The sequence below is a fragment of the Cyprinus carpio genome, chromosome A1, assembly GCF_018340385.1.
Source record: "Cyprinus carpio isolate SPL01 chromosome A1, ASM1834038v1, whole genome shotgun sequence".
NCBI classification, from domain to species: Eukaryota; Metazoa; Chordata; class Actinopteri; order Cypriniformes; family Cyprinidae; genus Cyprinus; species Cyprinus carpio.
In genome coordinates this window covers 38,822,174-38,836,443 of record NC_056572.1, presented here as the reverse complement: position 1 = coordinate 38,836,443, position 14,270 = coordinate 38,822,174, and the positions used below count along the sequence as shown (strand labels likewise).

The 14,270-nt window shown below is 37.2% G+C and overlaps 1 protein-coding gene across 1 annotated transcript in view; it reads left to right on the top strand.

Annotated features, from left to right (window-relative positions):
• The first annotated feature begins 2,857 nt into the window (after positions 1 to 2,857).
• The window catches only part of LOC109076476 (microfibril-associated glycoprotein 4-like), a 137,084-nt gene continuing 125,671 nt past the window's right edge, over positions 2,858 to 14,270 (top strand). Inside the window, exon 1 of the mRNA XM_042765541.1 lies at positions 2,858 to 2,936. Coding sequence (XP_042621475.1) covers positions 2,931 to 2,936 — 6 coding nt within the window. The 5' untranslated portion in view covers positions 2,858 to 2,930. The remainder of the gene's footprint in view (positions 2,937 to 14,270) is intronic.

Below are 14,270 nucleotides of genomic sequence, written 5' to 3'. Positions count from 1 at the left end.
ATCTTGATGTTTGCATGTGAAAGACAAAATGAAAGACTCTTTTAAAAGATTTTTGAGCAAACAACTTTTAAGAAATTCCACAGATTGTATTTAAAATGCCGGCAATCCTATGCTAAAGAATCATTCGGCCGCAATAATCAACCTTAATAAAAATTAATGCGTATTCAACCTAATAGAGGTGTGCGATACTGCTAGATTTGGTATCGATCCGATACCAAGTAAATAAAGGGCCAGTATCGCCGATACCAATACCGATCCTTTTTAATAATTAAGGTGGATGCGTCTTCAACCTAAATCTAAATGAATTTTCATGACTTTTAATTTGTTTTTGTGATTTGCATTTTGGGTTATTAATCAGTACTACAAAAGCTTTTGTTTAGAAACAACTTTTGGTTACTTCTGTTTTATTTAAATAAACAAAGTTACAAAATGATTACTTCACAAATATAAAAAATGTAAAAACAAATTATCTTTTCAAGTAGCATGTTAACAAAAAATGCTCCTCTTTCTCTCTGCTGCCATTCTCCGCCTCTGACTGACTGCTGTTAGAAATGCGCAGCTGAGCGGCGCGCGCGCCTGACTGCTGGTGGTAGCGCTAGTGGTGAGTCACGTGACGGTACAACACAGGAGAGGGGGAGGAGAGCAGTGTCGAGCACGAGCAGCACTCTTGAGAGCTTGCTCTGCTCTGTGACAGCAGCAGCATTTTGACAAACACAGCCAGGTCGCAAAACGAGAGAAACTGAAGTATCAATATTTTCACGTTGGTATCGATATTAGTATCGATCTGCCCACCTCTACAGGAAAACCAATATTTTTTGTTTGCCCGTCTGTTTTATAACTCCATTACAACAGCCAAACCAAATCTAATTTTAAAAACGTAAGGGTCAAGATCCCAACTAAAGCAAACACTGACCACTATAATGGTGACATAAAAAATTGTGATTTTTGTCTTTGTTGATTCTGCTCGTTAACATCAGGTTTCGTCAATAATGGTCAATCATCACTCAGTTAATCAACTTAATTATCTCATTAACTTTAACTCCGCTTCAGTGTTAATTTAACACTCCTATTCACACTCTTGAGTGTGGTCTCACATGTACTCCCAGCAGAGTTGATTTCACTCTGGATTTTTTGCTGTGTACAATGTACAAAATCATTTACCTTATTTCCCTTTTCAGTGAGATGCACAAATACAATAAAAGGAAAAGAAAGACGTCACAAACTGCAGGCTGCGTCCTTCACAAAGCGTAGACACACATCCAAACAGCGGAAATGTGTCGCTCTTTATACAGTTCCGATTTGCGCATTAAGTTAATTTCATAATAAAAGTCCTTTAGCTACTCCGTACAAAAAAGATCAATGCAATACAGACTTCATATATTTGGTTTAACAAACTGGCAGTCCGTTACAAAGTGTATGTGGCCCAGACACAACAGATGGCAGCTGCCACTTAACTTGAAGGCATAGTCCAGGAACTAACTGAGAACTGAAAATACCGTATCTCTGTTGACATCTTCCTGGATCACTCATGGCAGTCAGCTGCTCTTCCAAGTGATTAACATAAATCAATGTTGAATCAAGCAGATTAAATCTTTTGTTTAACTGAAGTCTGTCTAATTGGAGACATCCAGGATGTGCTGTAGGAGGAAAACAGCATTTGTGTTTAAATATATGGTCCAGATGTACTTTTTGCAAATAAATTGACAAAATATAGCTGCAAGATGCAACAACAGGGCCAATCCAAGCCTATTTTGTTTCTGAGAAAGACTACATTATGTAAAACCATCAATATGTCTGTAAACTGTGTCATGAGCACCCTGTGACTGATTTGTGTTTTCAAATATTACACAAAACTCCACAGAATTTTATTCTGATAGACTTTAAATAATTTCAATGGTGGCCATGTTTTTCAAGATACACAAACTTCCCTCATGCACTATGATGGCTACTTAGACAAAGACACTACAAGCCAATTTTGAAGTCATTTAGACTAGTGGGCTTCTATTAAGAGTCAGTTTCATGTGTTGTAGTATTTTAGAATCACCAAGTTTTTCTGTTTCCTCATAGTGAGACCTTCACATTAGTGTCAAACTTTGAGAAAATATCCCTCCAGAGAATCACAAATTAAAGAAATTAAATTAAGAAATTAAAGTGATAAATCAAGACATGAAAAACATTTTGTCAATGAAAGGTTCGTATTGATTATTATTTTTTTTTTCAGTAGGTGGTGTTGACCCCAGAATTCTCAGGCAGCTCCGGGGCACTGTGGCAATGATACATGCAAACTCTCACAATGATATGTCTAAGCATTTCTAAAATATAGCATTTTATGTAAAAATGGCCAATGCCCAAAATTGTTGACGTCAAAATTTGGTATCACTCAACTTTATGTTTTACAGAATCTAAAGACCCCAGTTTGTGTTTTTTGGAATTGATCATACTTGAAAAATGCCATTTTCATATCTCTTGACTAGTAGGTGGTGCTGTACCAAAACTGAGCATAATTTGGTGAAGATTGGACAATATTTGCAGGAGAAAAAAACATTGCATTAAAATTCAAAATGGTGGAATATTTTGTTTGGAAGAATTTGTAAAGGTGGTATGCATTTGACTTGGAATTGCCTCTGGAGTGAGAAGAATTCACTGCATGTTTAACTTGCATAAAGCATGACAAATGTCTTTTTTTATTTACATTCAAAATGTGGGCCTTCGTCATGTAAATTTCTTCTGTAATATAGGAGGAGTCTGAGAATCTGACAGATATATAAAGAGTGTTTGTGTCAGACTGAAGAACACAAACGGTGAGTTACTGCTATCTTTCATTTACCTCACAGAACATTCAGACAAACTTTGAGAAAATAGATAAAAATATGTTTCTATTATTTTTGTCTAGATAAAACTGATCTCTGCTGTGATCTACTGAGGAGAAGATGGCAGTAAGTTCATCAATAACTCTACATTCCTAGAGATGTTTTCAGTGTGATGATCATCTCTTTCTCTCTGTCTCTGTAGATGTTGGTGTTTTTAGCAACTCTTCTCTCTGTTGTTCTGGTGAGTGGATGCAGTCAGGATAAAGACATGCCAGTCGACTGTTTTAACCTTTATAAATCAGGACAAACAGTCAGTGGGATTTACTCCATCTATCCAGCAGGAGACATTCCTGTCTGGGTTTACTGTGAGATGATCTCAGGTGGGAAAGATGAAGACAAGGGAGGATGGACGGTAAGAATGTGACTTTAGATCATCAAACACACATCAGCACATTCATGATGAATCATATATTCTATATAAACCCATCACAGGTGATTCAGAGGAGAATGGATGGCAGTGTGAATTTCTATCGGCCGTGGAATCAGTACAAGAGAGGATTTGGGAATGTGGAGGGAGAATACTGGCTGGGTAAGATCTCACAGCGTGTGTGTGTTTGTGTGGATGTTCATGTCCAGTGTTTGGTTGAACGTGTTCTTCATGTGTGTGTATGATCAGGGCTGAGAACATGTACCAGCTGACACGTGAACAACAAGTACATGCTGAGAGTGGATCTGGAGGACTTTGAAGGAAATAAAGAGCCTGCTCACCGTCCTTTTCTCTGTGGATTGTGAAAACTGATGGATATCAGCTTCGCGCTTGCTCAGGATTCACTGATGGATATGGTAGGACACTTTCATTTATACTAATGAAAACACATTTCCATTGAGTTATTGTGACGCTTCTTTCTCTGTAGTATACTCTTTATCTGGCCATAATGGATTCAAGTTCTCCACCTTTGACAAAGGACCAAGATGTCTATGGAAATAACTGTGCCAGGCAGTTTCTCAGCGACATTTTAATTTACTCAAACTATCACGGCCACAAACCCCAGCGGTGTGTATTTATAGAGGTAGAAGATCCCACCCTTCACGCCATTGGGAATGTCTGGTCATCATGGAGAAGTTATGCTGTCGGTATGAAATCCATCAGCATGAAGATCAAACGTATCCTTAGAAACTTGCTTGCAGTTCTTCTCAGAAATAAATGACGACAAAACAATCAATTTTAATGTTTAATTGTTTTTCTATTTTCTAATAACTGTAACAACGAAGTAAATCATGCAGGAAAATCTCTCATAAACTTATGATTTTGTAAGATTGTTCTTTGTTTTGGAGTCTCTCTTCTTTTTAATTTGTAACTTGAGAAATGAATCAACAATGCATACAAAATTTAAGGGCAAATCCAGACACTGGAAATCATTATGTCGGATGTTTATCTCCACAATAGACACCAGAAAACAATTAAATGAGAAACTTCAGTGGAGCCCGCTGCTGATAAACCACTAATAAACTAGAGCATTAAAACTCAGACCGTGTCACTTATTACCTCAGAGACATTACACCACAGATCGACCAAAGTGCATTTGCATTCGTGATGTCTCCAATGTTTTCATGGGATAATGCTCATAACCTCACATAAAATATACATACAGTTTTAAAATTAGCTTACTGCATGTTTCACTGACTGCAGAACTCGCTCACCGCATGAGTCCTTCCAGGACCAATTTATATGCTTTTGATATGCATCGTAGCAAGACAGTATGTTTGGCTTGTGAATTGTGACAAAGGATGTTTTATTATATCTTTAATCCTGCCAAAGTATTATGTTATTATTATTATGAATTTTTTTTTTTTTTGTTTTATTTTTTTTTTTTTTTGTTAATCATGTTATGTTGCAACCATTATGCTAAATGCTACACAAATCTGAACTCCTGTACCTCATAATGCCCAGTAAAAGTAATACAAGGTACACAACCGTCTAAATTACATTAACAGCTGAAGATGCATATAAAAGAGAAGAAAAAAAAACAGTCAAAGGAACTGCCTGAAAAAAAGGAGTGTGTTTGTTTTCAGAGTTTTATTACCAGATAAAGATGATCAATATTTAATTGTCCTGAATTAAAATTAATCACATAACTTCCAGCTTTGGGTGAACATTCATCCTAATATGCACTACTACTGTCATTACACAGCAAAATCGCCCAGAATTAAATCAACTCTGCTCATAGTGGCATAATACCCCCGTATACAGAAGTTAAAATAACCTGACACTGTTAAAGTTCATGAATATTAGATATTAATTAAGTGCTGGATTGAACCTCAGTTGATGAACACCTGCTGTTATTGAGACATTACCGAAGATCAGCTTAAATGTTTTATTGGTTAAAATAATACCACCATCATGGAGATCAGTGTTTACTTTAGTTGGGCTCTTGACCCTTGACTCCTGTGTGAGATCTCTCTCTGTAATGATGCATGAGGTGTAAAGCCGAAAGATCAGATAGTGATCATTTCAATTATGTGTTTAGGTTTTGCGTAATCAACCCTGTGAAGCTACAGTATGCAAACAAAGTATTGCTGTAGTAGTTACAGTGAATGAATTTTTAATATATATATTGCTTATAAAAATTTGAAGTCCAGTATCTCTCTAGGACACACACACACAGAGACATCAAGAACCAGTATATGAATCTCAACAATGGTGACATTCAACAAATATGCTTCCATGCTGCAGTGCATACTCGGGTAATACTTACAGTAAAAACTCCCATGATGCACCTGCATAGAAAAATTATTGTCACCACTGTTGAGGATCATATAAGTGCTTATGTCTAAAAGCCTGAGCTGACAAGCAGTTTTTTGTTTCCTTCATTATTTGCAGATCTGTAACAGCTGAATGTCACAGTAAGTCAAAGAGAGATTCTACTTAATTGATGCAAATTTTTCACGAAGCAGCATATTTCTAAGCTCAGCTGCTACATCCAGATTTGATTCAGCAATGTACAAACGCTTAAGCTAAAGAAACAATATTGTACTGTTTATAAGCAAATTACTTTGATCAAGTAAAAGGGTCAAGACACTATCTAAAGCAAACCTGACCACAATTATGGTGTCATTGTTTTTCGCTGGATTTCATCCACAAGGCTGTGGCTAAATTAAGATGCAGTTCTTGTGTGTCTCTCTTTCATTTAGCAACTTGCTTGTTAACAGCATCTGTTCATCACTAATGCTCAATCAGCACTTTTAATTAGCCTATTAACTTCAACACTGCTTCAGTGCAGCATGGAACTCTCGGCTGATTTCAGGGGATAAATAGTGCGCACTCCAGGAGCGGTAGAGCTACATTTAAACCTCTGGAGATTTACGTCGCGTAAATGCTCCCGGTTAAAAACCTCATCATCTCCCATGACCATCGCACAAGAAACATCGGGAAATCGTGACGAAAGTCCTCTGGACAATTTGACACTGTGGCTGGGTAGCCTGGAACATTAAACCACATCATGCTGGTTTCAGTTTGGTCAGAGGAGAGAATCTGGCCCCTCGACCGTTTCCCATTTCTCCTCGGTTTCTTCTCCATTTCTGTCACTGATGGAGTTTTGGTTCCTTGTCGCGAGTCACCTTTTGGCTTTCTGGCTTTTAGTTGTGACCACTCTAACTTCTGATTGGGTACTACTACACTCCGTTGGAAGAGAGTTTAAACCTATGACATAACCAATCAACAATGAACTGACTTTAGCTGAAAAAATGACTCTTTTTGTTATTGTCCTCTCTTGCATTATTGACAATCCATTTTCCTGTTTCGGATTAATTCTTGTTACGCACTCCCCGTCCCTGGGTAGCAACAAGATAAGGGGCACACGCACAAACCAAATATTAAGCTCAAGAAGATGTTTATTTACTACTAAATTGAGGTAACATTAAGTAATAAAATGAAAACAATTAAAGGAAATCACAATGTGTCTGTGTGACGCCAAACGCTTGATGAAATTTTTATGCTATAAAATTATTGAAAATAATCTGCAAAGTCTGCAAAATGTTTTCATGTTAATATAGGGTCAAAATCACCATGCTGGGAAGTTCTGAATTTAAATTTAACTGGATTTTTAATATTCAAGCAGACAATTTTCATGAATATTCTGAGATGGTATTATGTCATCTAAAATTCTTTATTTTATTTTTGATTTTTTTTTTTGATAATTTGTAACTGGTGTTACAACCCTTAAAGTAATAAATACGCGACACCAGCTTCTTTGGAATGTATGCCCTTGCATACACTGCCTTTCATCTTTCACTCACTTACGTGTACAGCTGTCTTGTCTCTGATATTAATCAATTCTCAGCGGAAATCCTTTGATTAGGTATCGCCCTTACCAAAAAGTAGTATACTTCAAGTTTATTTTATTAAGTATACTTAAGTACAGTTCAAGTATATTTTGACTTTTTGTAAGTATAAGTCAAGTATACTTAATTGTCATTATAAGTATATATCTTAGAAGTACATAAAGCCCATTTCTGAGAAGTACAAAAAGTAAACTAAAAGTATACTTTCCTAGTTTTAGTTTAAATAAGTATACTAATAGCACACTTGAATAGCAGAAATTTTCTCGGCATGTGCTTTTGTGCTGCATTCATTGGTGTGTGAGATATGTAGTTTCTGCAACATCTCTTGTCTCATTGACTCAGGAATCAATATTCTACCTGATACCAGCAATATTCCATCTTGCACAGCCACAGTGTGTCTGACGGGACAGAACTGATGAATTGAAGGACTTTCTATGTGTCGGCTATCCTGTCTTTTGAGTTTTCAAAACCAACTGGAGGTGTACTGTCTCTTGCAGTAGCAATCTGTAAACTTCTTCAAGCATTTCTTTACTGAGAGCCTCTGTTGCTTTCAAGTGAATATATGACCCTTTCATCACTAGAGATCATCTGCATCTGTGTGTTGGCCTTCAGCGACAGCAGTGACATTGACAGTGTACGTTTTTTATTTTTTTTTTTTTTTTGTTTTTTTTGTTTTTTAAAAATTTGTTTGTTTTTTTTTTCCTTATTTCGTACCAAGCACTGTATTGGACAAATTTGGTCATATTTCTGTAGCTGTAAGAGCATACATTGGAGTCGCTGGTGCTTTGCTCAGTGACTTCTTGAAGATAGCCTCCAATGGCTTAATGGTCTGATTGGACATTCACACTGTGTCCGTTCACATACTGATGGAACTTAGGTGGAGCCATGAGTGATGCCTCACCTTGAATAAATGGTGCAGATAATCTTATCATGCCCAAAAGTCACTGCAGTGCTTATCTGTCCATGGGTGCTGGCATGCTCACTACCGCCTGTAATCTCTTGCTTTCACACCCTGTGGGTTATCTGCATGGCCCAAGAAATGTACATACATTGTTCACCTAGCACTGGATCTTGTTCGGGTTTGAATTTCAGCAACAATGAACATCATGTTTCTTGTTCTGTGGCAGCTGCAACAAATCATATCATCAGCTACAATGTAGTACGCCACCTATATCTCGCAAACACTGCATTTAATTGTACCTGCTGGAAAACTTCACTAGCAGACTTGATGCTACATGGCAGACAGTTTTGAATCTGTATCTACCCCATGGCGTGTTGAGCGTGCATAGTAAGGGAGGATTCAGTGTCAAGTTTGACTTGCCAGTAGCGATCCTTTTCATCGAGAGATGGAGAAAATTTTCTTGTTCCAAGCAAGCATGCACAGGACATCTTCAGTTGTCGGAATAGAAAGTGTTGACAAAGAACAGCTTAATTTAGGTCACGAGTGTCCAAGCATACTGCGTAATGACCCACTTCTTTTTTTTTCAGTGACAACAAGGCTGTTGACCCCAAGGCAGTGGGCTGGGTGACTGGTGCTACCTTAAACGTCTGCTTGCAACAGCTGATCCAAGTGTGTCCTTCAGTTTTTGCCCCCCCAGCACTGCTAAGGGAATTTTTCTGCGCAGCCATGTATGACCGGGATTGCTTTCGGATCGACATGAATGTGATGTTCACCCGAAAACTGACCGGGAGCCCTTCAAAAACTGTTGGGATGTTGTGCTATCAGCTCCTCTTTGGAGTGTAGAATACTTGATACACAACAGTCTCAACTCTTTTTAGGGCAGTTGCATCCGATTTCACATGCTTCCTTACCAAGTATTGGAATGGGACGAGTGGTCTGGTGATGTAAAAAGGGTAAGCAAACTTGCAACTTTGGATGTGACACACTGAAGGTTGTCCCGAAAAAATCAGCATAGTCCGAGATTTGGTTGCAACAAGCGCTGGTTCGTGCAGAGATTGATAAATGTCAAGAGGGATAATGCTGGCTTTCAGCTCCAGACTCCAATTTTGACACTGTCACATTTCCAATGTCTACATTGCTGTGTACCATAGCTTTCTGTACAGAGAGCCGCAGGTCTCTTTTTTAGTTCCACTGACCTGATGAATAATGAATCAACAGTGACATTTCTATTGTGTTTAGGCTTTGTGTGTCTTTTTTGTTCATACATGCACACTGAGGCAAAGTGATTACATTTTCCGGGAGCATGATATGTGCCAAAGAGCGGAAGACTGTACACTTTGCGGATGAATAGATCTGCTTTGTGCTGTAATTGGGAAAGATGATGTTCTTTCACTATCTCTTGTTCTGTTTTGCATCTTTTGTCTTCTTTTTTAATGGCATGAAACAGTTTTACTCTGCTCTCCCATTGCCTTGAATCTGTGTTTTTAGCTGCTCTGCTGCTCTACAAATGTCCACTGTTTTTTTTTTCAAGAGTCAGGTTTGTTTCTCTTAGGGGCCTCTCAGCTAAACACTGATCACTGATACTGAACACCATCTTGTCTCTTATCATGTCAGGTTCCATGGAGTCAAATTCATTGCAGTCCTCACTCTTTTGTTTTTTAGTTCTGTGACATACTTATCAATGGTAATCCGAAGCCAGGCATGGGGTAGGCCTTAAAACTGAGTGACTTTCGAAAACAACATTCTTTCTGTCGGGCAATACTTCTCCAATGAGGCATTTATATCTTGCATTGTTTTCATTCTCCCCATCTGGCTCAATAGACAGTGATGTGTGTACTTCTAAGGCCTACCTGTCCTAAAGCATGAAGGAGAATGGCAATTTTTACCCCTTTTCATTTTTGACTCTGAAACTGTAGCTGTCATATAAATGTTGAACCACTGTATCCATCTTCTCCAGTTTTCATCTGTATTCCCCGACGGGACTAATGGAGGTGGTAATCTGAACTGATCCATGTTTATTTTTTACTATGGCAGACTCACTTCAGTCCAGGATCGCTCTTTCTTCATCAAGTCTCAGTGCTGTCAAACGCAGGCTCGAGGTTAGGTGGCTTGATTCTCTTCTGACTAGGAGGATTTTCACTCAAATTTGATGGCCTCAAGAATATTTTGCTGTATTAATATTTAACCTGCCATACACCAAAAATAAAGATCAGAGCCTCTACTTTTTAAACAAAATTATCAGTTTTATTAAAGCATTCTTTTTTATCAACACTTGAATGTAGTAGATACGTGGGTGTGTAAAAAATTCATAATTTTGAGCAAAAATCAATTATTATTTTTTTTTTATCAAAAACTACATCTGGATAATATTTAGTACGATAAAAAAAAGCATAAATCCAGTAAATCGGTTCCATCAACACCTCCAAAGCTTGCACAGACATATACCACTTCCTGGATCATTATTTCTCATATGCATCTGTTTACATAAGGGATCGCTCGTTTCTCCGTCTTGTTCACGTGTGTTTTTGTTCGGAGGTTTTGTACTCGTTCAGCAGATGTGTAATAGCGCCCCCGAGTGTATAACAGTGAAAACACGAAAAGCCGTAAAGACTCGTCTTTGGCGGGGCAAGATTTAATTATTACAGAAGAGAGAACTGAACATTCAAACATCTGCTTACACTTTAGGCCTGTGGCTGTGATTAATTTTTTTTTCAATTTTATTGATTTTGATTTTGGCTCTGAAGGATTGGGCAGCCACATTTCTTCTAGTGCAACTTTTTTCCCTTCAAAGGGGTGAGCATTTGTTCCTCCTTAAAACCCAAACTTAAAGTCAAAATCAGTACAATCGGTGATTGTTGTAAAATGCCGTCTTATACTGTTGTTAAATTGCAGGACATGTTTTATAATAAAACATTGAAAGTACAATCCACACAAGAGTTGTTCCCCAGGCTGAAATGTGTTCAAAACGGACAAGCTATTTACACCTTGGGCTCCTGGCACGTCCAGATTATTAAATACACACAAAATATGTCAAATTGGACAGTTTGGAGAGTATTTACTTAACCCTTAATCGGTCCCTAGGGCGCAGCTGACCCCTTTTGAATTTTCCTTTATTTTTTAAAAGTGTTCCCTTCATTTCAGGGGCATGAAATTCTGTGACTTTTCCTAAATACTATCTAAACACACACACACACACACACCCTGCCACACACACACAGGACGACCACCGGGACAAGACCACAGGAACCAGACGAGTCCTCTGCACAATTTGACCTGTGTTGCAGCCTGGAATTAAACCACATCATGCTGGTTTTGTCTGAGAACTGGCCCCCCGACTGAACCTGGTTTCTCCCAAGGTTTTTTTCTCCATTCTGTCACTGATGGAGTTTTGGTTCCTTGCCGCTGTCGCCTCTGGCTTGCTTAGTTGGGGACACTTCATTTACAGCGATATCGTTGACTTGATTGCAAATTATTGCACAGATACGATTTAAAATGAACTGAGCTGCATGATGACATCACTGAATTCAATGATGAACTGCCTTTAACTGTCATTTTGCATCATTGACACACTGCTTTCCTAATTAATGTTGTTCAGTTGCTTTGACGCAATCTTTTTTATTTAAACAGATAAATAAAAAAAATAAACCACACAAAAAACACGATTCACTAACACATGTGTGTGAATGCAACAGAGAGCATTTTTTTAGAAATTGGCAAATGAAATCAACAAAACTGGCATAAATCTGAAAAATTTTCATACATTTATGAAGGACTAATACTAGAGCACAAATGCAACATGGAACAAGCCAAAAAAACAAAAACAAATTAAATTTGTATTGTTCTGTTAACTCTTTCCTCCTGTGCTGTTGTTTTGTTTTGTATTGTATTTGTTTTATTTACTTTTTAAAATTCATCTCTTGTTCTAAAAAATAAATCATTTGTGATAAATAATTTTCTGAAATAAATAGTATGTGATTATAGTCATGTCTTTTAGTGGTGACAACATTTCTGCAAATTTGTGTATAATAATTTGCAAAAGCAAACAATTCAAAATATATCAGACAACAACAAAAATACTGATTTTTAATGTATTTTAGAATGTTTAAATATATATTTAAAAAAAATATATCATAAAGTTGTGAGAAGTTGAAACATGAAGAAAAATGGACTTGAAACTGAACTGAAGAGTCCTTTTGGACCTCTGCTGGATATATGTGGTCATTGCACTTTCTTTCTTTAACTTTAATACCTAAAGATTTTCCTCTAACCTGCAGAGGGCAGTATTCTATCGCTAACACATGGGCCAACATCCAGAAACCTTTTCTATTTAATTTAGGTCATAATGTAAGGGATTTTTTTCATAAAAATAATAATTTTTCATAAGCCATTTTAAGCATAGATGAGTATTTGTGCAGTACATAGGTAAGAAACTACCAAAAATCCACAAAAACACAGCATAAATGTATAGCTGAGAAGTAAATAAAATAAAATTGATAAAAACAAGTGCATGACATACAGCCAAGTAGGTGACCCCCACTACTCACAATTCATGCTCTGCATTTAAACCCATCCAAAGTGACACACACACACACACACACACACTTGTGAACCCATCTTTATTCCGGAGCAGTGGGTATATTTCTGCGTTGTGGCTGCCGTTCGGGTAGCAAGTTGGGGGGGGGTTCGGTTGTCTTGTAATCAAGAGCACCTCAGTTCGTGGTAGGCCACCGGCATGGGACGCGAACCAAAACCTTAGAGTTAGGAGTTCAAAATCTTTCTCTATATTATATACTAGGCCGCGATTTCTTCCCACAAATATCTATAGAGTTAGTGCATTTACAAAATGTCCTTATCGCAATCGGTCTATCTACCCCAACGCTCTTATGCGCTCTAATCATGACAGTAAAGGTTAACACAGTTTTTATGTCTTAAGTGACGAGAACAGTTTGGGAGAATTCCAATGTGTGGTCAAATAGCCTACTATCTCTAAAGTGACAGACTGGCGCTCGTGGGCCATCACTGGTAATCAACAAACGAAAATGCAAAGAAAAATCACTCACATTCGTATCTAATAACGTTTAGCTTTAATAAGCATGACTCTATCAATACAGACAGTGAAAACTATGCAATGTATGATTTACATTTAATATTTTACATTTCTTTTGTAGGCTATACTACTTACCTGACAGTAATTACGGTAGACCTCATGAAAATGAAAAGACTATTTATTTCATTTCATTTGTATATTTGTTTTATTGTATTTTTCAGTTTGTTTTACTTTGTTTCTTTGCTCATGTTCTTACTGTATCTTATCATATGTATTAAACACTAAAAATGCCTGCACACTGGTGCATTTACAAATTGATTTTTTATATCATTTCATTAAATATTTATTTTACATTTCAGAATATAGAATATAAAGCAATGTTAATTCAGCTCTCAATTTCTCTCTCTCTCTCTCTCTCTCTCTCTCTCTCACACACACACACACACACATATATATATATATAACAAAAAGTGCAGATAATAATAGCGTTAAAGCACTGAATCGATAAGCAGTATCGGTAAGAGTAGTAATACCATTAAAACCTTGATACCCACCCCTACTTCTGACACCATGTGGTGTTTCTTCTAGTGCAGTGCATCCAGTAGACTATGTACACTGAGAGTTGTAAATCAGAACCACATGTTTATTACAGAAAACAAGCAGCTCCTGCATGCCACAGTTTAACTGGTCTGACCTGGAAACCCCCGGCAGTCAAGCCCAAGGTGGCCCACTAGTGGAGTCAATATGCAATTACATCATAAATGCATAGAACACTACACCACATGGACATACTTACATTTTTAGATTTAGCTGGTGTCATGACAGAATATCAAAAAGCCTGAATTTATTATATGAGTTTATTGAAACTTTATGGAGTGAAGAATCGCGTAAATAGTAACTCCACAAATGATTTTAACACACTACACAAACAGACATACATTTCAAAGACAGACCTTCACAAGTTTTTTTCTTCAAAGTGAAAACATGGGTGAAAACATTAACATTTCATAAAGTGAGGTAAAAGTAATTTTTTAATTGTTTGATCATTTTCTCATGAAATTGGACACAAAGCTTTAAGCCATGATGCATAATTTGCTTGCTAAGACTTTGGTGGATGCTGCTTTTATATTCAATAACAATACCCTCCCCTGGGGACTTGGATATTCTATAA